General features: G+C 56.8%; 1 protein-coding gene across 1 annotated transcript; it reads right to left on the reverse strand.

Annotated features, from left to right (window-relative positions):
* Positions 1–5,204: 5,204 nt before the first annotated feature.
* LOC122906093 (angiotensin-converting enzyme) lies at positions 5,205–24,138 on the reverse strand. The gene is made up of 25 exons (XM_044247658.1): positions 23,863–24,138; positions 23,104–23,271; positions 22,429–22,525; positions 21,591–21,734; positions 20,978–21,169; positions 20,297–20,394; positions 19,754–19,926; positions 19,136–19,359; positions 18,668–18,812; positions 18,271–18,369; positions 17,897–18,019; positions 17,353–17,564; positions 16,580–16,716; positions 15,571–15,729; positions 15,199–15,286; positions 13,018–13,161; positions 12,671–12,862; positions 11,373–11,470; positions 10,996–11,168; positions 8,925–9,148; positions 8,467–8,611; positions 8,067–8,165; positions 6,154–6,276; positions 5,590–5,777; positions 5,205–5,449 (listed from the first exon to the last, which is right to left on the reverse strand). The coding sequence occupies exons 1-25, from the start codon at positions 24,127–24,129 to the stop codon at positions 5,220–5,222; spliced, it is 3,942 nt and encodes a 1,313-aa protein (XP_044103593.1). The 5' UTR covers positions 24,130–24,138; the 3' UTR covers positions 5,205–5,219.
* Between the last annotated feature and the right edge of the window lie 1,848 nt (positions 24,139–25,986).

Genomic DNA, 25,986 nt, shown 5'->3' on the forward strand with positions numbered 1-25,986 from the left:
AATGTCTATCCAGTTCCTCTGCTCACTTTTTAATTGGAGTGTTTGTTTTGAGTTGTAAGAGTTCTTTATATATTTCAGCTATTAATCCCTTATCAGATACGTAATTTGCAAGTATTTGCTCCCACTTCTGTAGGCTGCCTTTTCATTTTGCTGATGATTGACTTTGTTGTGTAAGAGCTTTTTAGTCTGATGTCATCTCACCTGTTGATTTTTACTTTTGTTGTGTTTTTGGTGTCAAATCCAAAAAAAATCCTTGGCAAGACCAATGTCTAGGAGCTCACCACCTATGTTTTCATAAGAGTTCTATGCCTTCTGGCCTCATGCTTGTGTCTTTAATCCATTTTCAGTTGATTTTTTCGCATGCTGTAAGACAGGACCCCAGTTTCATTCTTTTGCATGTGGCTGTCCAGCTTCCCCAACACCATTTATTGAAGAAACTATCCTTTCCCCATTGCATATTCCTGGCTGTTTTGTCATAAATATGTTATATATGGGTGGGTTTATTTGGGGGCTCTCTATTCTGTTCCATTGATCTATGTCTGTTTTTATGTTAGTTCCATACTGTTTTGAATACAATGACATAGTTTGAAGATAGGAAGTGTGATGCCTCCAGCTCTATTCTTCTTTCTCAAGACTGCTTTGGCTATTAGGGCTTAAAAATAGTGTTTTTTTAATTTATTCATTTATTTGAGAGAGAGAGCATGAGCACAGAGGGAGAATGAGATGGAGAAGTAGACTCCCCACTGAGCAGAGAGCTCCATGTGGGTCTCAGTCCCAAGACCCCGAGTTCACAACCTGAGCTGAGGGCAGAAGCCTAACTGACTGAGTCACCCATGTGCCCCCAACATAGTGCTTTTTTAAAATGCAAAATACAGAGCTGAGATGGGAAGCAAGAAAGGGAACTGTTCAGATGCTGGGGAGACAAAGAGGGTTCAAGCCACAGTGAGTGGGGGCCATATGGGAGTACGTCCATGTTCAAAGCGCTGCAGCATGGCGGCCTGCAGGGAGAGAGCTGATCCTCCGTTGAGCTGAGAGCTGGCAGATGGCTTCCCTTCTAAGGGGGTCCTACAAGAAGCAACCATGAACCTGACCCTGGGGACATCTTCACAACACATGCACATGCTGTGTGCATGTGACCCTGAAGAAGAATGTTCCCACTGAAACTGGCTCCTAGGCCAAATGACCAAGAGAAAGGGCAGTGTCGTGAGGGTCAGTGGTGCTCACCAGTCCCCTCTGAGACCCTTTGAGAGCTTTTAGTATAGGCATCCTTGTAAAAAACACATGAGGTATGTACTGTGATCAACACGTCTACTTTACAGATTAAGAAACGGAGGCACAGAGAGGTTGAGGAACTTGCTCACAGTCACACAGCTGGCAAAAAGTGGAGGTGGGACTCAAATCCCCATGCTCTGGCTCCAGAGCCTTTGCTAAATGACAGACACACCTGAGGAAGGACAGGTCTTGGAGCAATCCGGAAAGGACTTAAAATACAGATCTTTACACCATGTGGAAAAAGTAAATGAAACTGGATTAAAGACCTAAACATAAGAGCTAAGACCATGAAACTCTTTCAAGAAATCACCCGGGAAAGGCTTCCTGACATTCGATTTGTCCTTGCTATCTTGGCTAGGACACCAAAAACACAGATGACAATGACAGTGAAAACCAAACTGGACTTCATCAATTTAAAAAAACCTTTGCACATCAAAGGATGTTAACAACAGAGCACAAAGACAACCCACAGAAAGGGAGAAAGTGTTCATAAATCATACATCTGGTAAGTGATTCAGATCTGGAATATATAAAGAACTCCCAAACTGGACAATTATAAAAGAAAACAACAACAACTCAATTCAGCAGGGGGCAAAGGACTTGAATAGACATCTCTCTAAACAGGAGGTATAAACAGAAAATAAGCACTTGAAAAGATACTCTTATTAATTATTAGGGAAATACAAATCAAAACCAGGAGATACTGCTAGGATGATTATTACCAAGCCACCCAGAAAACCTCATCTGTTGGCCAACACATGGAAAAACTGGAAGCCTTGCGCATTGCCTCTGGAAATATAAAATAGTGCAGCCACCATGAAAAGTAGTGTGGCGGCTCCTTAAAAAATTGTAGGATTACCATATGATCAAGCAATCCCAATATGGGGCCCACATTCAAAAGAATTGGAAGCAGGGACTTGAAAAATGTGGTGGTGATGGTTGCAGGACAGTATGAATGTCCTCAGTGCCCCTGAACTTGCGCTTAAAGACAGAATGGTATAGTGTATGGTACGTACATTTTACCATGACTTTAAAAAAGTACAGATCTTAAAGTGATAAAAGAAGGCATAGAATCCATGAAGCAAGAATGGGCTTTTGTGAACACACAGGAGATTTGAAGGAGAGATGCGAAAATGAAAAAAAAAGAGCTATGACATCGGAACCACATAAATCCCTACGGACAGGAGAAGCCGCAGATCGAAATGCAGAACTGGAGCCTTCGAAGACATGATTGTGGAATCCCTTGCAACGCATGACAGAGAAAGAGATGAGAACTACGAGCAAGGATTTGGGAGACACAGAGGGCAAAAGAGAAAGCTCTGAGCAGCATCTGCTAGGAGTCCCCGGAGAGGAGCCTGGATAGGAGGGGAAGAGTGACATTCAAAGAGATGATGCCCTCGTTTCCAGAACTGAAGGAAGCGGAGTCCCCAAGTGAACAAACTCATTGCACTCTAGGGAAGTCGATGGCGCAGAAACCACAGAAAGTTCCTGGAAGGCACCAGAGGGAAATGTGGGCACTCAGCAGTCTCCACCAAGCTGCTCTGGACCTTTCCCTCCACCTGTCTAGTGAGGGGCTGATCTCTGCTTCACTTTCCTGCTCTCACAGTCCGTGACTGGGGGAGGTGATGTATTCATTATCAAGAGAGGGAACTCTATACAGAAAGTTGCATATTATCTCACCTAATCTTCGCAGCAACCATAGGAGGATTTGCAAGAACCATTTCATAGGCTCAGAAAATAGAATTCTCCAGGTTACATAGATGGTAATTACAGAGGCAGGATTTGACTTGGGCATAATCCAAAGCCACCAGATTCACTTATATTAGAGCCAACGTGGGACAAGAGGGGCTTTGAGAGATCAGAGAAAGTGTCCAGCAACTATGCTCATCTTTGGCCCTCGTAGGTAAGAGCTGGTCACGGAGGAGTGATCAGCCATCAGACATTAGCAGATGCAACACAGAGAATGGCTCAGACTTCAGGGCCACTGGTACAAAATGCCAGAATGACCTCTCTTTCTGCTGTCACCCCCTACCCTTCCTCTGCCTTCTTCCAAGTAGACCCAAGGAGGCAGCAACAGGAATCTAAGCAATTTTAGTATTTCTAAAGGTGCAGGGGATAAAGCTGGTCAGGCTGACCCCAATGTTAAGTTTCTTTGTCCTCAGTCTGTGGCTCAGGACTCTGGGTGTTGAGTGCTGGTGCCCTCAGGCTGTTTTACCAGCTGCCACAGGCAGAGGAACCCCCCCCCCCCCCCCCCCCCCCCCGCTTTCACAAAGATAGGAAACTGGGTGTTGTGAGGATGATCTTTGTCTGGCAGAGGGGCAGCTTTTGAAACAACAGGCTGGGGAGGAGAGTAATTAAAAAGTCATTGGTGGTAGAAGGCTTGGAACTATTTAGAGGATGTGTTTATAAATTCCATTGTCCTAAGTAATCATAAACTTCTACCCTCTTGCATATCCAAAATACCTCAACTCCACATCCTGCTCCGTGGAACAGGCCCCTAGGACCTAGTCTGTGCACAACACACACACACACACACACACACACACACACACGGTAGCTGGAGATTGGGAGTAAAAAAATAAAAACCTGTGGACTAAAGGATATTGGGGGACAGTTATTGGGGGCTCAGCCTGGCTGGGGTCAAGGCATCCCCAAAGCTGGGAAAGGCTCTGGGCCCAGCATCCTGAGGGAGGGAACCAGGCTTACAATGGGAGCCTCTGGCCCTGGAAAACTGCCAACTTCCCTTTGGCCAGGTTCTAGAGTTGGCATTTAAATATCTGAAAAACAGATTGTATGTTAACTGGGAAAAGGATACACAACCGTCACATACGATGATCTCATTTAAAATATGTGCTGAGAAAAACAGCGGACAATCAACTGTCAACACTGCTTGTCTCTTGGTGTTCATATAAAGGGCTTTACTCTTCTTTAGTTTTCTCTATTTTCCGAATTTTCTATGATAAAGTCATTAAAGTGTCCCTCAGAATTCTGCTCCCTCAAGCCCACCTTGGCTTCCTGAGGGCAGGCTCAGGGTGAGAGTGTGAGCTCAGGGGAGGGCAGGGGCGGCCTCTGGCAGTGAATCCCTGCTCCAGCACTAGCTCCTGCCAAGCTCCAGCATTTAGGGCCCCTCTCCAGCTGAGGAGAAGGGATCTGGCCCGGGACCCCACAGACGATACTCAGGGAGTTCCCTCTAGTCACACCAGCAGAGGTGGAGCTGGGGCAGGCAGGAGCCTGAGGCGACCACGGGGAACAGTGCTGTGCCCTCAGGGAGTCAGACACATGCAAGGCTTCTCTGCCAAGGAACCAGAGGACAGCCGGGAGCCTTCCATCTTAAAGACCTGCCATTTTAAGGGAACAGCTGGGGCAGGGCTCCCGAGGCAAGTGGAAGGGCAAGGCCGGAAGCCCAGAATGTCTGCTCCCTCTTTGCTTCCCAGAGTCCCCTTGGGTTGGTGCCGGGGCTGGCAGGGGCCGCCTGCCGTGCAGGACATTGGCCAACTGCCTGGGCTAGAGGTGGGCGCTGGGGCCAGAGCTCCAGGGCATTTTCCCAGGCTCTTCTTGGAGGAGGTGGAAGACGCCCAGAGAAGTGACCCACTTGACTGCCAGGAGGCGGGAGAGCGTCCCTGTGCCTGCCTGTCCCTGGCTTCCCCACGAGGGACACAGACTCAGATGGGGGAGGCAGGTCCTTTAATTGTATTCAGAGAGGGACGAGGACGGGGCTCCATGTTAGGCGGACGGCTGCCCTGGGATCTGGGGGCAGGGGCCGCGGGGGCTCGCGGTCTGGAGGGCGGACTGTCAGCTCCGGGGTTCGGGGTTCGAGGCACGGTGGGGGGTGGGGAGGAGGAGGGCGGGCCGGGGTGAGCCGTGAGGGGGGCGGTGGGTCCTCGGCGCACGACCCCCGTGCCCCCGGTCTGGTGTGTTGGTGGCGGCCCAGGCCGCCCGGGGTCCTCTCAGGAGTGTCTCAGCTCCACCTCGGAGCCGAACTGGGGCCCGCGGTGGGGCCGGCGGAGGCTGTGCTGGCGGATGCTGAAGAGGCGCTGGGTGAGGCCCAGCGTGGCCACCAGCAGGGCGACGCCCAGGAAGAGCAGCGCCCACTGGCCCACGCGGGCCTGCTGCTCGTCCAGCTGCAGGCCCAGGAAGTTGACGCGGCCGCTGCCCGGGAAGGGGCCTTCGGAGCGAGCTGGGCGGGGGAGGCAAGGAGAGCGGGCGGTGGGCGGGCCGACGCGTCAGGCCGGCTTCCGGGCCCGGCACCGCCGAGCGGCCGGGGCCCGCGTGGGCTCTGGGGGCGCGCCTGGGGCGGAGGGGGACGGGGAGCGGTACCGGAGTTCGGCGTCCAGTTGTACTGAGGCCAGCCCAGCTTCTCCCCGTGCCGCCCGTTCTCGGTGAGGAGCCAGTCCAGCAGCGGCTTGAAGTAGTTCATCATGGCGGACGCCGACATGTTGGACTGGCCTGTGATCAGCTTCATGGCTTCCGGCCACGGCTTACTGAAGCCCAGTTTCATGGCATCCCTGGGGGGAGCACCAAAGAAGGGAAACTGAGTCAGAAGGACAGGAGGGGAGGCTCCCTGCTCCAGCGCCCAACCTCATTCTCACTCCCCACCCCACCCCACCCCCGTCCCCCACGAGCATCAACCTCCTTCCGGGATTGGGAAGGCCTGGGCAGGCCTGGGGGAGTGGGAGTGGGAGTAGGGGAGGGATGATCCGGGCCCAGAGGGGTGTAGGTCCCTACTGGGATGGCACATTAAGGCCCTGGCACGGGCTCCAACTGGAATCTCCAGCACAGGCACCCGGCCAGCAGGTGTTCCCAGAAGAGCCCCACGGCGCTCTTCAAAGCTGAAAGGTTAGAGGGTGGAAAATGGTCAAAAGCAAGCTGGAGAACACTCACGCCAGGCGCTTCCCTGCCTCCTTCGATTGGTAGATGTCACACGTGTGCAAGGGGCCCTTGTGGCCAGCTGCCTGACACAGAGCCTCGTGGAACTGGAACTGAATGACAAAGCCCACGAAGTACCTGGCGTGGAGGGAAGCACGGCCTGGGGTGGGGTGGCTGGGGACCTGTGCCACCGAGCCCCAGTACCCTTCACCTTCCTCTGCAGCCAGACAATCAGGGTGAGGACACCCTCTGGTCTGCAGGGTCAGCAAGACTCCCTAGTTCCATGCCTCCCACAGGAGAGGCTCCCGCTGCATCTCAGGAGGGCTGTTCTGAGGTGGTCTGGTGATCATTCATGGGTGAGGAGGGTCAGAGTAGAGCCCTTCAAAGTTTTGGCAGGTTGCTTCCAAAGCAGTGAGGTCTGGGTTAGATACAGGCAGAGGCCAGGTGTTGGCTCCAGGGTCACGTGCACGTGCACCTGGCAGGGTGGTCTGGGCAAGGAAGACAGCGCAAATGATCTCCTTTATCCCAAACAGCAGGGATTCCCTGGTAGAAATCTGCCAGTCAAGGCCACAGCAAATTCTCTGCACTTGGTTCAGAATGTCCCAAACTAGCAGTGCAGGCCTCCCACTTTGAATGCTGGGCACAAGCCATGTGCCACTGACTTTCCTGGCATTTCTTAAAAGTGCTTTGCCAAGGTTGCTGGTCAGAATTTGGAATGTGTCTCCTTCATCCACCCCTGCCTGGAGAATTATCTACACTAAGCTCAGAAGCTAACCATCACTTGGGCCTGGCTTCCATGGGAAAGCTAGTGCCAGCCTGGAAGAAGGAAACCAGTGCAGAAATCAGGTAGGGGCCCTTCTTACAGGTCAACCTCGTACTGTCCAGGTTGGGCCTGATCTGAGGCACCCTTTAGTCCCCTTGGTCCCCTGCCCAAGGTTGCTCTCTGGAACATCTGAGCAGGCTTTCTCTCCCTTCCTGGACTCTGGAAATAATTCACCCAACCCACACTTATGTATTAGGTCTTGACTATATGCAGATATCATGCCAGGTGCTAGGGTGGAAAGATGGGCATTGTGAGCACGAATCCTCCCTCACTGGCCTTCCTGGGACTAAAGGTGGCAAGGGCTAGAGGTAGCCACAGCCCTCCTGGGGCAGCCCTCACCCCCTCCACCCCACCCCACCCCCGCCTTGCCTCATGGGTGGTCTGAGCTCCCTGCAGCTCAGAGACATCTGGGCCCTTCCCTCTTTGGGTCTCTCTAGACCCTTCCTGGGCCCCAGATCCAGCTGGGTCTCTAACTCTGGATTTAGTGTATAGAAGTTCTTCCAGGCACAACTCAAATTTTATCACAGGCAATATGGTGAATGTGTAGTAAAGGAATCACAATCTTGTTTAAAAACAGAAAGTTCGGGATGCCTGGGTGGCTCAGTGTTTTAAGCCTCTGCCTTCGACTCAGGTCATGATCTCAGGGTCCTGGGATTGAGCCCCACATTGGGCTCTCTGCTCAGCAGGGTGCCTGCCTCCCTCTCTTCTCTCTGTGCCTGCCTCTCTGCCTACTTGTGGCCTTTCTCTGTCCAATACATAAATTTCTAAAAAATCTAATAAGTAAATAAATAAATAAATAAAAACAGAAAGTTCTTAGGTCATGATCTTGCCAAGGGTCATGGGTCATGGTTAATAATGTTAACTATCCAACCAAGGTCTTGTAACCATTAGCCAATTATAGTAGAGTTTCTGTTTTGAACTGCCTGGAGGGGAGAGACTCTCATCACATCAAAAGTGTGAAACAACAGGGAGCCTTGGTTTCAGGTGAGTGACCTAGGCACTGTGTGTCATGCAGCCAGGCCCTCCGGGTCACCCAGACAGGTAGCTCCCCACAGGGCAGCGACGGCCCTTCGAAGACTGAATGGCCTCTTTCCTTCCCCTTTACCTGATATAAGGCACACTTGAAGGAACGTGGAACTTGGCCCCTGGGTCAAAGTCACCTTGAGACCGGGCCACTGGGGGGCAGAGGCCCTGGTACTTCAGCCTGTCAAGAGGAAAGGTACGTTGGAGGGAGGGTTTGGAAAGAATCAAGTCAGGAAGAGTTGGCATTTTTGAAGTAAAGAGCTACCTGTCCCTGGAGCTACTCTGGATACTCCAGATTCTGGTGTGCTGTACCTTGTGCACAATCAGCCCCTGTGCCCCTCATCACTTACACACACTCACACTCATGTGTTGTTCATAGACACATCCCCTCTCTAAACACCATACACACACCCACATGCAGAGACACAGATACCGATGGAGACCCTCCCACAACCCACAGCCTCACGGGAACATTCTAGAACCTGAGATTCCACCACTCCTGGTTGTAGTTCTCCTTGGTGATGCTTCCATCGAATACTCTCCAGCGCCACTGGTCAACGAGGTAGCTGAAGGGGACAAAGGCGATCTTGTCGAGTGCCATCTTCATCAGAAAATTGATGTCTTGCTCTGCCAAGGGAAGGGAGCCTGGTCGTCAGATCTCCACCTGCCTCCTGCCCCATCGCAGCAGCTCAGCCTGGATGGGTGTGCAGCGGCTAGAGAGGGGAGGAGTGGGCTGTGCCTCTCTGGGCCCAGCGACCTGCCTCTTGGGTTGGTATGATGGGTTCTGTCCTTCCGGCTCACCAAGCTGGTGGCCTCCTTGTTCCCCATTGTTCTGTCCCAGCTGCTGCCTGTGAGCCATCAAGGGCCTTCCTACAGCCTCCCAAGCTCACTGGCCCTTCTCAGTCCCTCTGTCCAGCAGGACCTCCCATTCCTCTCTCACCATAGCCGCCGCTCTCGCTACTCAGTAGGTTAATACTGTGTAGGTGCTTTGGGGTAGACACAGAGAGCGCCAGCACATCTCCGATGGCCTCGTGAAAGCCAGGGTTGGCACCCTCCCGGAAGGTCACAGGCAAGTCCTTGTACTGCATGAAATACTGTATGTGGCCCATTTCGTGATGGGCCACCACCAGGTCCTCCATGTTCACCGTGGTGCACTGCTTGATCCTGGAACACAAGGAGTGGGGCAAATGGACCTGCTGTCCTCCCTGCATACGAACCACATGCCCATCAATGCTCTATGCAGGGAACACTGCATTATGGGAAGGAAAACCAAAGGAGGCATGAAGTAAGCTTGAGAAAGAGGCAAGGGTTGGAAGTCTCTAAAGTATGGTCATTCAGGCCATCTCTCTGCCTCCAACTTCCCTGAATAACTCCAGCCCTCACTGCTATGTTGCTTTCTAACTGTGCAAAGTACTTGCTCCAGAGGCATTGGGACACTTGGCTATGATTGTGTAGGACTTTTGAGAATGTGGGTGCTATGATTTTTTTTTTTCTTTTTTGGTACTGTGATTTTTCATGCACACATTTTTTTTTTTCTCTTCCAAGACTCAGGCTTCCTGAAGGAAACAACAGTTATTCTGAGCCATTCTACATCCCATGTGCCCAACACCAGCAAACATCTTCACCCCAGGAGGTCTCTGGCTCAGGCTGAAATGTCATCTGGAGAGCTGTCCACGCCAGAGGTCCCGCCTCCTTTTTCGTCTTTCTTCAGTCTCTTTTGTGAACCAAAGAAATTCTACCAGAGCCCTTCAGTTCAGTTGACCCCATATTTTTGTCATTGTACTGTCATTGTACAGGAAGGGCTTCCCTGAATCCAGGTTGGGATCTGTCCACCTTCTCCTATGACTCCCCATACAAGGAAAGACCCCCCCCCCAGAGGGGCTCTCACCCTCTTGATTCTGTCTCCATCCAGCCCTACAGTTGCAGCCCTCATGCCTTTGAAAGAGGGAATCAAGAACGGGCAGTCCAGTGAACCCTGGCTGCTTTGTTCTAGACTCTCTGTGTCTACTCTCATAAGAAGACACTTCACCCATAATGGCAGGTCATCCTTGCCACGTCTCCCAAGAGGTGGGGTCTTCTTTCCCTTCTTTGACTCTGGGGTTGTCCTTGTGATTTGCTTTAGCCAATGAAGTGTGGCAGAAGTGACTTGGCCAGTTTTGGATTTAGCCTTTAAGAGACCTGGCTGTTTTTGCTCTTTCTGGAGGATGCCAACAGCCAGATAGAAAATCTGACTGCCTATCTCTCATACTGGGCCAAAGCCCAAGCTAGCCTGAACAGACCGATGTCCCATCAACCCAGCTGCTCCAGTCATCCCAGTCCAAGGACCCACCATGTGAGTAAAGAAGCCAGCTTGAACCTTCCTGCCCTAGCACATGCCACATGGAGAAAAACTGAGGAACCCGACCAAGAGCCAGAACCAAGTCCCCACCCCGTGCTCTCCAGCCACCACAGCCACTGCAGCTGAGGTCTCTATCATTGTACATAGGAGCGCCATGTCCATTGCATGTTGCCTGCGCTCCTGACCAATAAAATCATGAACTAAACAAATGATTGTTTTCTACCACTAAGTTCTGGGGTGGTTTGTTAGGCAGCAATAGATAACGATCCTCCGATGAAGACAGATTCTGAGCCTCTGCTAATGGTGGGCCCGTGTGAAGCCCCCAGTGTCCTCAGGTACCTCTCTGTGTCAAGGCACATGTTGCCAGGAAGATGGCCTGCTATAAGCAGGGGCTGCTGCAGAGTGAGGGAAGCCTGGGCAGCTCTCACAGTGCTCATACCCGGGACTGGCCAGTGCCTGAGAAGACCCTTGCCTGGTAGACAATGTTTCCCCGCTGGAAGCCAATGGCCAAGCTGGGGTCAGGCCCAAGGCTCTTGACCCTCATCCTAATCTCTGGTCACTGTGCTTGTTTCTGCTCACTCTGGCTGAGGGGACAATAGGAGAACCATTACTTGGCTCATCTCCTTGCCCACTGGGTTCAGGATATAGTCCCCTGACTGCTACCTGGACACACCTGAAGTCCTTGCCATTATAGAAGTCCCAGGCAGAGGCATGGCACACTACTTCCCGCCCATCAGTTGGCTTCTCCAGCATTGACTTGTTCCAGAACTCAAAGGGCACAGGCAACAGCCCCAGGGAGGTGAAGAACTTGTCTGCTTCTTCAAACATCCTTTTGGGAGTCCAGCCCTGCAAGCAGAGTGAGCTCTGTCCAAACTGGGGACTAAGGGGCTAGACTATGTGCTACGGTTGGGGTGGGGGGTGTGAGAAGGCCAAGCCAGAGGGAATTCCTAAATCAGAGGACCATCTCCCACTGAGGCAGAGGTCTCCCCTCCCCTGTGCCCGGGGGCTGCCCTGGAGGGGCAGAAGTGTGATGAGGGGCCCAGTGTGCACCTGCTTTATCATGGCCTCTGTGGCATCTATCTTGGGGGCTGAAGGGAAGGGCACCACCAAGTCATAGATGTTGGACCAGGTCTGAGCCCACATGTTCCCTGGAGGCAGGTAGGGGAAGAGAAGGCAGAGAGAGAGGAGAGACCGATGTTACTTCTCAGACTCAGCATCATCACCCATGGAAAGGGAACCAGATCCCTGTCTTAGGATCTTAACAGCTTCTCTTGAGCACCTGCTGTTTGCAAGTGGTATCTGGCATTCGATACACATGGTCTTCAGCCTGTACATCCAGTACACAAAGTCATTATCTGCTCTGAGTGCTAAGGTCTTAGTTCAAAGCCTCAGCTCGGCCTCCCGCTCCTGGGGCCACTTGGGCCCGGTGCCTCCCCTGTGGGGGGTCTGTGTTTCACAGTCATCAAGCTGATGTCTCCTCAGATATTCTTGGTCTCACCAGTGTGGGTCAAGGATGGCTTGGCTCCTGGGCTACGAGGTCCCCAAACCTGGTCAAGCTTCTTGGGGTCTCCCTCGTGGTTGGCAAGTGATCTGTGGCCCTGTCTGGCCTCTCTGCTCATAGCAATAAACCCCCTAGGGCTGTGTCCTTAGTGGCCCAGCAGGGATGGACAGGAACCCTGGAGCCTCTGTTTTGCCTCCCTGCCCACCATCCATCACTGTCTTCCACTGCCTACTTCCTGCCTTCTGGGCATCTGAGCTTACAAGCCCTACAAACACGAGGGTCCAAAGGTTGCAATGGCCCTACACTCTCCATGTTGTCCTCTGTGCTCCTAACTCTCTCTGCCCTGGCCTGAGCATCGTGTCTGCCCTTCTCTCTACAGCTATTTTTTCCATCTGTGGGATCTTCTCTCATCTTTGAAGGCTCTGCTCACGTGCCGCCTCTCGGGGAGGCCCAGCTTCTCACTCCCAGCTCCTCCCTCGCCCGCACCCCCAGCGTTGTGCTGCCTTGAGCGGGGATGGGTGATAGGGTCTCCCGGAAACTTATTATGAATCCTCCCGCTGCTCCATCCGGGTGATCTGTACCATGGGGCTCCGTAGCAAATGAGGTGTTCAAGACAAGGAGGGAGGTTCATCCCCGCACACCTAGCTGCCAACCCACCCCAGCCCTGGCAACATTCCCTCAGCCTCAAACCTTCGCTCTCTCCGCCCAAGGCGCCAACTGACGGTCCCTCCCAGCCTCTCCTCGCTCTTTGGACAGCACTGGTCCCACCCTCCCTCATCCGGGCTCTGTTCCCGGCCCCGCCCCTGCCCCGGCCCCGCCCCGCCCCCGCCCCTGTACTGGTCCTCACCCAGCAGGTGAGCGGGAATTGGGCCCTCCAGGTTGATGTGCTGCGACCCGTAGTGGCGGTGCAGGGCCCGGCGCACGTAGGCGTGCAGGTTCAAGTACAGCGGCTGCAGCTCCTGGTAGAGCTGCTCCAGGTCTTGCTCCAGGGACGGCATCTCATACATGGCTCTCCAGGAGTCCCCTGCATCTTCGTAGCCTGCAGAGGGGACACCCGACCAGTCCCTGAGCACCCCCGCCCCCCCTCCTCTAGGGACCTCCCTCTCACCAAGTGTAGGAGGCTCCGAGGACCCTCCTGAGGGCCCCAGCGGGGCTGGGCCCCGAGAGCCGGCCATAATGCCGGGAGGGACTCACCGTTGAGCCGGGCAGCCTTGTTGGCGAGGTCCACATACTTGGGAAAGAAAGGGATGATGGCTCTCCCCACCTTGTCCCGCCAGCTCTTCCAAGCCCACAACAGATCTTCATACTTCCGGGATGTGGCCATGAGGTTCGTCAGATCTGCGGGAAGGAGTTGGAAGGAGTTGAAGGGCTGGAACCTCGAGCTCTCCGCTCAACTCCCACCTCCTATAAAGTGGACTCGGTCATAGGAGTTGAGGCTGGGGTCCAGCTGGGAAGTCCCGTGAAGAGGGCTGTCCAGGGACATGGGAGAAAGGTCCTGCACTTTCTACAGGGGCTTCCTGGTGGCCGTCCCTGGGCTCAGGGGACCTGCACACCACTTCAAGTTTGCAACAGCCCCGTGAGGGGTGCACTGGCTTTCACATGAGCGTTTTGGCAACAGGGCAGTTTCCCCAGCGAGGAAGTGGCCCAGCCAGGCACAAACCAAAGGCCTGGACTCCAGAGCTGCTGGTCACCACGGATTTCCTGCTCACCCCCTCCGTGTGAGGGACAAATGGCTTAGAGGGCACAAGACCTGAGTTCCTGTCTAGTCTCCCACTGACCCCAAAATAACCTCACGAGTCATGGGACCCTTCTTCCCCTATCTTTCAAATGGGGATATGCCAGCACTCATGGGGGGAGATGTAAAAATCAAATGGGGGGCACAAGGGCCCTTGTGGGGCACACTCCCCGTCGGTCTCTGAGTATTCATGGGGCCCAGGCCATCTAGCACCAATTGCTGGCAAACTGGACGGAATCAAGGATGGCCGTGGAGACAAAGTACAGAGAGCCATCCCAGTGCCGTCAGGAAGGCCGGAGTCCTAGGTCTGGGTCTGGTCAAAGCCACACTGTGCGTGCAGCCTTCTCCATATGGCTTGCACGGAGCTGACACACACCTGGCAGAGCTGGGACAAGGAGGGCCTGAGCTCACGTGGCACTTTCGGAGCCCCCCACCCCCCTCTAGGGCAGTGCCTGTTCTTGCCCCCCCCCCCCCGCCTGAGCTGGAAGACAGTAGACACCCTTTGGGACCATCTGTACCTTACTATCTGACTTGTGCTCTCTCTATTTCAGAATATGCTTCGTGATATCTACTCCTCCCTGAGAAAGTATATTCAAATGCATTGTTTGGGGAAAAAATGTATTGTGAGAATTTCACTTCTGCCCTCTGCTGATGTGAGTATTGTTTTTTGAGGGTGCTTCCTCGTTTTACTAATGGCACTGATCTGATGACGGCCTGGGCCTGGATTAAGAGGTTAACTGACGGCGGGGGTGGGGGGGAGGCTGCAGGCAACACTCTTCCACATACATGTGTACACACACGCACACAGGCGCGCATACGCCCCCCGCAACTCTGTGCGTGCCTCCCCGTGTATACAAACCGTAGGTCAAACCCTGTCTCAGGAAAACTGTCTCTCTCTCTCCTGTTTATTTTCCATTTCCCCTTCTATTTGTCATTGTTCTAATGAGGGACTTGGGCAGAGGGCCAGGAAGAGATGGTTTCTGGGTAGTGATTCCTCAGGAAGAATGTTTATGGCTCTAGCTCCCCAACCCTTGGGAGAATGGAGTCAGGAGGGAGGGAGGAAGAACGTATCTGTGCGCAGGTACTCAAGTGTCCGGGGGGAGCTCTTCCAAAGGGGAGAAGCCAAGAAGAACCAGCCAGTGTGGAGAGAGAAGGGGATGAGGAAGGGCCGGGGCATTCCTTCGAGCGGGAGGTGGGTTCCATGAGCCGTGGCCTCAGTGCGGGGGAGAGGGGGCAAGGAGGAGGCTGGAGAAGGTAGGAAAGACATGGGTTGGGCGAAGGAAGGAAGAAACCTAGAGTTACTCTCCTTAGTTGCAGGTATAAGCACGCAGCTGACAAGTCTGAGGTACCCTCTACTCTGATGGGTACAGAGTGCAGAGAGGAAAAGAGGGAGTCCAGGGGGGACCCAGAGGAAGCAGCAGCATGGACCCATGGAGAGCCACGATCAGAGCAGAGGTAAAGTGGGTGCCCACCCTCAGTGGTGGCAGAGAAGCCCCCGCTGGTGGAAAACAGAGGAGTAAATCTTCTGGACATGCTGATCCCATAAGTCAGGAGACCCTGACCCCCTCAATGGGCCAATACCCCAACATTGCCCACGCCAGCCTTCCCCACCTGCCCTCTTGTTCCCCACGTGTGCTCACCAGGGTCCAGCTGCAGACAAGTGCCATTGGTGTGGCACACAGAGGCAACGCTGTAGGTGGTTTCCATGTCCAACAGGATCTGGTTGTACTGCAGGAGGAAGGAGAGAGACAGCAAGCTGCCCCCCTTCGCTACCTGTTCTGCCCCAGGCACCATCATGTGCAGAGGGGGACCTATGGAGCTGGGGGAGTGTGTTCCCAAAGGTGCTGCCTTCTCAGGAGTTCTACAGGTGATGCCAACGGGGGAGATGTCACGGCAGATAGAGGAAGAGGAAGCAGCAGGAAGGCCAGACCCTGTACTGGGCTCCGTCCCCCAAGCTGGGACCTGGTCTTGACCTTGGACCTTCCATTCCCTGCTCCCCAAAAGCCACATACCTCCTCCAGCTCATTGGCAGGCAGCGCCGCCCGCTCTAGGTCCTGAATCTTCTTTATCATCCGCTTGATGCTGGCGTTCTGGAAGTTAGTCACATCGAACTGCCTGGCCCAGGTGCCGAACTTTAAGGTGTGGTTTGCCATCTGTATGTTCTTCTGCAGCTGAGGGCAAAGGGGGAACCATGCCAGGTGGCCTGGGAGCTTTGGAGAGGCTTCTATGGTGGAGGGGCCACGGCAGGAGTGGAAGGGACTGGGGGTTGCTGTGGGACGGGGCAGTTTTGTCAAGTTGTTGCCTTTGCTCTTCAACCTGGACCGTCTATGGGGTCTTGGATGCAGTGTGCGCCCCTCAACAGAAACCCAGTGTCACACAGGACATTCCTGGTAGACAGAAGGGGACGCGCCCCCTGTATCTTGTTAGGATGGGGACAGGTGGGTGTTAGTTCTGTGGCCTCTCTGAGCCTCAGGGTCCCATCTGTAAAATGGGAACAAGATTGCTGGTTTTGCAAAGGCAGATGAGGACTAAAGGAGGCAACAGCCGTAACGTTCACAGTGGTCCTCAAGAAATGGTTCTCCAGGGCTCTCCTCGCATACACCGCGTGCATCACACAGGCCCGGAAGGGGTGAAGGGCCGCGAGTCCTTACTGTGGTGGCAAACAGGGGCTTTCAACCTAAAAACCCAGCTTTAGTCTCCCCTGTGTCTGTGCAAATCATTCTACTATGAACAATAGGTAGCTTGGTAAAGAAAGACAACATTTTTAGGCATTGAGTATATGCCCACCCAAATCTGAAGTTGAGTATTATTTTAAATATCACATCTGGATTTTTCACAAATTCTGATAGCCTCCCCCCACGCCCCCTGCCCTAAGGGAGGGAGGGGGCAGCCTGCTCTGTGCTGTCTTGGGTTTTGAGGCTCGGTCCCGGGGGGGCAGGAGTTCACACGTGGGCCGCCCGTGTGTGTGTGTGTGTGCGCGCGCGCGTGTGCGCGAGCATGGGGCGGGGGCAGGGCCCCTACCAGGATCTTGCTGGCCTCTGTGGTGATGTTGGTGTTATAGTTCCAGTTAGCCTCGGCATACTCGTTCCATATCACCAGGGACCTCCGGTCATACTCCTCCACAAACCTTCTGGCCTCAACCTCGTCGGTCACCAGGCCTGTGGAGCAAAGTGGAGGGAAACAGACAGGCCTCCCCTTGCCTTCTGCTGCAGGTTGGCCCGAGCCTGCCCCTGCCCCAGCCTCCTGCTCCTACCCACCCCCCCCCCGTACCTCCCAGGCCCCGCCCCACCCCCCAGCTGGTCCCACTTGGGCTCTGGGGTGTCTGGCTGCTGGTTGTTGCCTGGCTGGCTGTTCTCTGGCTGCTGGTTGATGCCTGGCGGGTGGTCTCCTGGCTGGGGACCAGCATGGGGTGCCCACAGCAGAGTAGGAGGAAGAAGAGGCTGGGAAGTCCTGGAGCAGCCCAACCTTGGCCCATGGCCGCAGGAGAGCAGAGCCCTGTAGCCACAGTCCCCCGGCCAATAAGAGCGGAGCCTGCAATGTGACCTCATAGAGCAGTGTGCCCGCCAGCTTGCCCCGGGGGGGGCCTCAGATCTGGGCACCCCCTCCCTAGAATGCTGGGGAAAAGGCAAGGCCCCGTGATGAGCCAAGGGCGCTGGGCTGCACGGTCCTTAAGGGCAGGGTGCCGGGGCCCAGCTGGGAGCGGCTGACCAGGAACCAGGAACCAGGGGTCCTGAGTCCAGAGCCCAGAACCAAGAACTTACGTTAGCCAGCCCCACCCTCACTCCGGGCTTTACCGATGTCCTCTGGGTAATTGTTGGGCATCGGAGGCCGCCACTGGTATTCGGGCCACCCCAGCACCTCCCCGTTGCGCTTGTTCTGCTCCTTTAGCCACCGGTAGACCGGCTGGAAGTAATCAAGCAGCGGCTGGGCGTCCAGGGTGTCTGTGCCGATCGCCTCCTTCAGCACCTCCTGCCAGGGCCGCGAGGAGCCTGCCCGCAGCGCCTCCCTGTTGGTGGGCACAGGGCACTCAGACCAGGGTACGACACCCCCCCCCCACCTCCGTGCCTGTCAGAGCAGCAACATTAAGACTCTGGGGACTAGGAGCTCTAGCGAGGGGCCCGGGACATCATCCTGTGTCATACCCGCCAGAGGGCCTACTCCGTAAATCCTTGAGGACAGAAAGAAGGGGCTGGGAGGGAGGGAAGGTGCCCTTCCTCGGTAGGGCCTTGTGGTTTTCCCATGGGCAGCCAGTTGCCTTCCAGACAAGTCTTCTCCCCACCTCTTCCCTCCACTCCCCTCCCCTCCCCTCCCACTGGCCCTGCTGCACCCCCTACGCACCGGAGCTTGGCCCCCGCCTGGGTGGACTGGTAGATGTCACACTTGTGCAGTGGGTACTGCTGACCTGCCTCCTTGCACAGGGCTTGATGGAACTGGAACTGCAGGACAAAACTCACGAAGTACCTGCAGGTACAGGGCAGGCGTTAGGGCGAGTGGTGGGGAAGCCTTCGCCCAGGCACCATTCAGCCCCGGACCCGGCAGAGGCCAGACCACACGGGCTGCCTTGGGGGAGAAGGGAGAACCCACCCTGCTCAAGAAAGAGGCCCACTGAAATCCCAGGCCCTTGGGGGGGTGCCCAGAAGAGTGTGGGGATCAGCCCTGGGGAGGGGGAGGAACAGTGTGACGGAACTGGGTGGGAGGAGGGGCACAGCTACCTGATGTACGGTGTCACATTTGGGACATGAAACTTAGCTCCAGCATCAAAGTGGGTTTCGTTTCGGGCAACTGGAGGACAGATCCCCTGATACTTGGTTCTAGAAGAGGATGGTTAAATTGCCTCAGGACATAAGAGTTGCACACAGTCTGACTTAGCCTTTGCAGAAAATGCTGTGAAGCAGGTATTCCCACCAGGCCATCCCATCCCCCTCTGGTGAACTGTGGAAGACTTCCCGGAGGAGGGAGTTTGGGGTAGAAAAAATGGGTAGGGAAAAGGGTCGAGACAACATTAGAGAGGATGGCACCGGACTGATGGAGGCAGGAGGCTCCTGGGGGCCCAGGAGAGGGAGGAGGGAAAACTTGGGGTTAGGCCCTTCCTGATCCCTCTTTACTCACCGAAGATACCACCAGTCAAAGTTGTAGCGGGAAGGGGGGGTACGCCCACTAAAGACCCCCCAACGCCACTGGTCTACCAAGTAGCCAAAGGGAAGGAAGGCAATTTTTTCCAGTGCCATCTTCAACAAGAAGTTGATGTCACTTTCTGTTGGAAGAGGAGACGAGAAGAGGGAGGTCAGAGGGAAATGGGGGTCCAGCTAGAATAGGGTAGGCCTGGGCCGGAGCCTGCAGGGGGTGGGGGTGGCCGATGCAGAGAAGGGAAGGCCGGCCTTCACAACCATGGAGCCCTGCTTGGAAGAGGGCCCTTGGGCAGTGTCCAGTTGGAACTTGGGGTGAGTTGTGAGGCTCCAGGTGGATCCCCAGACCTTCCTGAGCTGGGGCGGAGAGTCAGTCAGGAAGGGCAGGAGGGAGCGTGGGCTGGAATGGGGTCCAGGGGGGGCTGGGCTGGGTCCTCTCCACCCCCCATACCCATGTCATTGCTGACATTGTCCAGCAGGCCAATTTTGTACAGATGTGCAGGAGTGGAGACGGAGAGCGCCAGGACATCCCCGATGGCCTCGTGGAAGCCAGGGTTGGCCCCTTGGCGCAGGGAGACGGGCTGCTCCTTGTACTGCAGATAGTACTGCACGTGGCCCATCTCGTGGTGCACCGTGGACAGCTGGTCCATAGTGACCCGCGTGCACTGCTTGATCCTGGGGCAGGGAGATGGCGAGGGTGAGGGTGAAGGACAGGGCAGGGCACGGACCAGAGCATGGGGAGGCCGGCACCTAAGGGAAAGGAGCCAGCTGGGCACTGCCCTGGGCCTCGAAGGAGCTGGTGGAAACATACAAATCCTTTGCCCTGCCCCAGCCCACACTCAGGGCCTTCTTCCTCCATTCCAATGTCAAGAGCTGCTGCCTGCCAAAGCTGCCAAAGGAAGGCGGCCTAAGGTGTCTCATATGCCCAATAGCCTTGGAATAGACCCAGCCCCACCAGCTAGTGTCAGGGCTCGGGGAAGAGCTGGTTTGGGGAACTGGCTTCTCTGTGCCCAGTCTGCCCACCCTTCCTGGAGCTCCAGACACCCCCTTTCCCCTCCCACGTCTAGACCTGAAGTCTCTCCTGTTGTAGAAGTCCCAGGCAGAGGCATGGCACACCACCTCACGCCCATCGGTTGGTTTCTCCAGCATGGACCCTGCCCAAAACTCAGGAGGCATGGGCGAGAGCCCTAGGGAGGTGAAGAACTCCTCCGCCACCCGGAACATGTGCGTAGTGTTCCAACCCTGGGGAAGGGGAGGGGGGAGCAGGTACAAGTCAGGGACCAGCTGTGGGAGCTCACTGTGGCTCCCACCTAGCTCGGCTCCTTGCCCAGTCCCTGCTCTGGTGGCCTCCCTTCCCAGAGGCAGGGCCCCCACTAACCATAGTGGGTCAGTAAAAGCAGACGGCTGCCCACACCCCACCTGTGGGGTCCTGGAGGGAGGGGCCAGCATCTCGCCCCTGACACAGACCCCAGCTCACTGTTAGCATGCACACTCCGGGCTAGTGCTCTGCCGAAAGCGGGGGACCCATCTCCCTCCTGTACCTTCTTCCTGCCCCCGCCCACGTCTGATGCCTTCATGCTGACCCCCCACTCCAGCCCAACCCCGAGCTTACCTTCCGCACCATAGTACTGGTAACATCGAGACTTGGCTTGTCAGGGAAAGGCACCATCATGTCATAGAGGTTGTCCCAGCTCTGGGCCCACATGTCCCCTAGACAGAGGAGGGGAGCCAGTCAGCTTAGCTCCCTGCTTGGCTGGCTTCCTTCCTGCCTGCTTCCCCACATGTGTCCCCGAACAGCCCTCTGGGTCCCTGGCACCTGGACCCTGGGCACTCAAGGGTAGCAGCGTGTTCGCCCCCTCAGGCCCACTCACGCTCCCGAATGCTCCAGGTTCCCCGGGGTTGGCAAGGACCCTGGCAACAGCCGGAGGGACCCCAGCAGCATCACTGGGGCTCACGCTGCCAAGCCCGGGCTTGCTTCCTAGGATATAATCTAAGATGATTACTCCTCCCCCACTGGACCTGGAGTCAAAAGTCTGTAGCGAGATTCCTAGCTCCACCTTTCTCCAGTTCTCTGTCCTCTGCCCTCTGCCAAGTCTACGCGCCTCAAGCCTCCGGGTCCCTGTCTGAAAAGCAGGAACAGCCGTGGTGATTGAGAAGGGCCGCCTGCTTCATGGGGTTGTGGAGTGAGCCACGGGGGTCGTGCGTGGGGGAGCACACAGGATGGGGCCCGACAACCGGAGACACGAGGAGGAGAGTCCATGGGACACGTGTGGAGGCGAGGCAAGGTCCTCACCCAGCAGGTGCGCAGGAATGGGGCCCCTGAGGTTGACGTATCTGTCTCCATATCGGCGGTGCAGTGCGCGGCGGACGTAGGCGTGGAGGTTCAGGTAGAGGGGCTCCACTTGATGGTAGAGGTGCTCCAGATCTTCCACGAAGGTGGGTGACTCATACCAGGAGCGCCAGTAGGCCCCTGTGTCTGAGAAGCCTGAGGGGGGTGTTGGGGTGCAGCTCAGACCCAAGGTTCTGGCACCTCCGTGGACCTGCTTCCCCATCCTCCGGGATCGGGGCCTGCCTATCTGCCAGCTAGCTGGGAAAAATGGCTGAGGGACCGCCGCTCTAGATCTTCCAACTAGGGTTGTTCCAACTCCAGCTAAACAGATCCTGGCACGGCAAAGATGAGTGCTGGGGCTCCCGCGTGTGCCGGGAGGGGCATCGCGAGGACCGCGCGGCAGCCCCGAGGAAGGCAGGTGCGGCTCCAGCCAGCGCCACCATCCACTAGCTGGAATATGGCAACAGCTGCTCCATCTGCCTCAGGGGTCGGGCTCCGAGGGGACTGCGGATTGAGCTCCTGGCAAGCTGGGAAGGGCAACGCTCACTCACACCAGGTGTGGGGTGGGTCAACTCACCATCCTTCTGGTAAGCCTCATTGCTGAGGGTGGTGAAGTTCTGGTACAGCGGCTTCAGCGGGGTGCCCACAGCATTGTGCCAGCCCTCCCAGGCATAGAGTAGCAGGGCGTAGTTTCTTGAGATGGCCATGATGTGGGTGAGCTCTGGGACATGGGGGAGCAGGGTCAGTCGTTTCCACTGAAGGCAGCAGCCATCTTCAGGAGTGCTCCCACGCCAGTCCTCACCATCTCTACCTGGTTCCTCAACATCATGATGCCCCCCCAAGCCAAAGGCCACCTGCAGCCAGGGTGGGCTGGGGCTGGGACCTATACAAGAGGGGTCCTGGTCCCTAGGGAAGTGAGGCGCTAAGGTGGTGCACACAAAGGGGCCATCCAGAGGCCAAAACCCAGACAGACCTTTCATGCCTCATGGGTTGGAGCAGCTAACCTCAGGCTGCCTTGTGGATGGGGGTGTCAGTGTTGGGGGAGACGGGGAGGTTTAGGCAGAAGTGGCAAGGGGTCTATGTCCTGTGGAGGGCTCTTGGGAGACTCTGAGGACTTATGAAAGGGCAAAACCAGGCAGCCAGGAGGAAGGCTAGTGGGGATGGGAGAGGCCAAAGCACCCATGGGGGTGGGGGTTGGGTGGGGTGGGAGCTGGAGGCTGGAGGTATGAGAAATCAGTGTGCCAGAAGCAGGGGTGGGGGCAACCGACAGTCCAGTCCCAACTGGAGGTCAATGTCTTTGGTTTACCCACTCCCTCCATGGGCCTCCTGTTAAGCACACCCTCTTCCTGGGTGCAGCAGGGCTGTGGGGGAGGGCTGGGAAGTCCCAGCAGAAACAATTAGAGACAGAGCCATACCTGGGTCCAGGGACCAGCAGATGGCAGTCTTGTTGGGATAGAAGCAGACCCTGGCTGTGGAGTAGATCCTGTTCATGTTGCTTAGCAGAGAGTTGTACTGGGGAGTTAGAGTGTGGAAAATGTTAGCATCAAACAGCCCCCAGATACCATTGGGCTGCCCCCTCCTCTTTTTGCTGGGATGAAAAGGATGCCCGGAGAGGGCATGTGGCTTGGGCAAGACCCCTTGTGGCACTCAGGACACTCTGATCACTAATATACTGATTCCCCTTCCCAGGGAGCCAGCCTGCAGACGTGGAAACAAGTGTCCTCAGAATTTGGGATGGGCTTCAAGTCCCAGCTCGGTCACCCCCTCGCAGTGAGGGCAAATCTCTTTCACTCTGGCCTCAATGCCCTCTCAGTCCTCCTCAATCTTTCAGAAGCCCATAAACCACACCGGACTATGGCAACATTTTGAAAAACCCCTTTTCATCTGTTTTCTTGAATTTCACTTTCTATACCCCAACTCCAGGGGAAATCAATGTTTCAGGGAGCTCTTCTGTGCTCACAGAGGCTTCCCAGGCAGGATGTGTACAGACCGCAGAGCCGCCTCCTGCCAGGCTTCCCCAGTCGGCCCAGGGCAGCCCTAGGAGGCATGCTTGATACATCTGCGTCCACCCTCTGGCCCACCAGGCCCACCTGCTGCCGCTTTTCCACAGGCAGGTTGGCAGGACCCAGGGTGCGAACACCGCTGATGACCCTTCGCAGGATGGGGTCGCTGAAGTTCTGCCAGATTGGGTCGTACAGATCCTTGGCCTTCTGGCCCCAGACCTCAGCAAACTCCTGGTTGAGTAAGGCTGCTTCCTCCTGTGGGCACCGGAGGGGACACAGCAGAGGCCATGGTGCTGGGCAAGGGGAGGAAGGCCAGGGTCTCCTGGACACTGGGGCTTGGGGAGCACTGCTCCCTCCTCTTGGGGGTCAGGAGCTGGGGGAATCTGCCTCAGGTGGGCGGCAGAGCAGAAACTGGGGCCAGAAGAGGGGCGGGGGAGGGGAGGGTAGATAGTGATGAGCGGTGACAGAACAGTGAGAGAGGGGTAGGTAGCGGCTACCGAGGATGAGGGCCCAGAGCAGAGAGGGCACCCTCGGAGAAGACTGCCTCTGACCCAGCCCGATGTCATCCCAGGGCGCTGCAATCTGGGGTGACTCGAGGTCAGGCGAGTCAGCCTTATCCATTTTGGTTCTTGGGGACGGACCTTGCGCCCAGCACCGTGCTGGGACATCCACCGCCGGTCTGATGGGGCGCAGCGGGGTCGGCGGCGTCCGCGGGTCCCACCCGGTCCCCGAGGCTCAGGGGCCGGGGGCGCGCGCCCGGCCGTGACTCCCCGCCCCCCAGCGCCCAGCCGCAGGCCTGTGATTGGGCGTCCGGGCCCCGCCCCCGCCCCGGGCCCGCGCGCCCACCTGGCGCCGCGCGTTCTCCTCGGTGATGTTGGTGTCGTACGCCCAGCTGGCGACCGTGCTCTGGTACATCACCAGCTCGGCGCTCGAGTTGAAGCTCTGCACGAAGAGCTGCGCCCCGGCCTCGTCGGCGGAAAAGTTTCCGGGCTCCAGGTCGGGGTGGAGCGCCAGGGCTGCGGGCGGCCGCGGCGGCAGGAGCAGCAGCGGCAGGAGCAGCAGCGGCAGCGGCGGCGGCGGCCCCCGCCCCGCACGGCCCGACGCGGCCCCCATGGCGCGGTGCGCGGTGCACGGCGCGGCGCTGCCCCTTCTCCCGCGCCGCGCCCGGCCTGCGGATTATAAAACCCCGCCGCCGCCTTCCGACACACCCCCACCTCCCCGCCCCGCTAGCTTCCTCCCCGACTCCAAAGTCCCCCGGCTGCGGGCCTAAGCGAGCGGGGCGGGGACCGACGCTTCCTGGCCAGCCTGGGCAGGGGCGCCGGCCCGGGGAGGGGCCAAGGCGGCCCCCCGCGAGCTGTCGCCCAGGGGGTGGCGGATGGGGCTAGGTCAGGCTCTCACAGAGGAGGCTGGAAGGGGGGACCGTCCCGACACACACAGACCTCCGAGGCTGAGCGAGCCAGCAGTTCGCCGGAATAGCCCAGTCTGCACTCGGTGCCCTCTCCTTGCCATCGCCCAGCCTCGGCGCAGGCAGCCGGGAGCCCCACAATCTCCGGGGCTCCGTCTCCCCACAATCTCCGGGGCTCCGTCTCCCGGCCGAACCGCCCCAGGCGTCTCCGGAGTGACAAAGTGGGGGAGCTGTCCGCGGCGCCGCCAGCGCAGCAGAGATGGGGTTAATGATCAGTCACCGGGTCCAGCTTCTCCATCAGGCCTTGGGGGGAGGGGGTGTGACCTGCACCGGCCCCGGGGGAAAGTTTCGGCTTTGGAGGCGCCTGGGGGGGGTGCTGCCGCGAGGTTCACCTGGGGACTGGCTGGGGGACTACCAAGAAAGGGAGGAGAACGGAGGGGCTGTGCTGGGAGGGTTTGTCTAGAGGCACAGGAGCGCTGGCACGCATGCCCCTTCCCGCTGGCGACGCGAGCCGTTGTGTCTTACGCAGAAGCCACCACACAGACTCGGAGCCTTTGCGAACGACGAGAGGAGCCTTCAGATGAGAATTTATCCCCTCACTGGGACAGATGAAGAAATTAAGACTGCGGTTTGAGTGGCTTGCTCCAAGTCACCTCAGGTCCCCACATTCCCCCTCATTCTTTTCCTGTGTCATCCACGTCTCCGGGGGACAAGCACAGGGAAGGAAGAGAGTGGCATCTGCCTGAGGTGGTTGTGGCAGCAGAAGGTCCTCCCCTAACTCCTCAGCACTACGGTGTCTGTCCCTAGAGGCGGACAAGCGAGTGGGAGGGGTGGTGGAAGGAGCCAGAGGCAGAGCAGAAGCAGCAGGAAAGAGACCACGGTGGGTGGTTCCCCAACCCATTCAGCTGCTCCAAGCAGTTGGGAATCCCTGTGTCTGGGTGTCTGGGTGTGGACAGTGCCTGGTGCCTGAGGCTCCGAGGGACACATGGGCTCCCCTTGTCATATGGAGTGTGCACAGGAGGCTGTGACCGAAATGCCCGAGATGACTAATCAGGTGACAGGACGGCAGGGAGAGGTGTGTGCAGGAGGATGGGGTGGACGGGGACAGGGAGGGGAAGACGGTAGATAGCTAGGGGCCCTCTGGCTTTCTCTCATGCCAAGGGACACAGGTGCATCTCAGGGCTGGCTAGATGGACCCCTGTGACCGCCCTAGCAAGGGGGAGGGCCCAGGCTGAGGGTGCAGCAGTGGGCCTGGGCTCTCCCTCCCAGAGTCATGCGGGCTCTCGGGTGGTCCAAGTGAGCTGCTGTCTTCTGGGAGGGAGGAGTCTCCACTGGCGGCTGGCGGTGGTTGGGGGGTGCCGCGTGGAGTCTAACACCCCTTCAGGCCCTGAAGGAAGGGTCAGGGTGGGGGAGGAGGGGCAGAGTGGAAGGCTTAGCTTGTAACTAGGGAGCCTTTCTCTGTAGTCAGAAAAGAAACCCAAGGAAAGCAGGATGGAGGTAGATTTCAGCCGGGTCTGCCCTCTGAAGAGCTTCCCTCTGAGAATCGGATCTAGGAGGGCAGCAGA

The sequence above is a fragment of the Neovison vison genome, chromosome 5 (genome assembly GCF_020171115.1).
Source record: "Neovison vison isolate M4711 chromosome 5, ASM_NN_V1, whole genome shotgun sequence".
NCBI classification, from domain to species: domain Eukaryota; kingdom Metazoa; phylum Chordata; class Mammalia; order Carnivora; family Mustelidae; genus Neogale; species Neogale vison.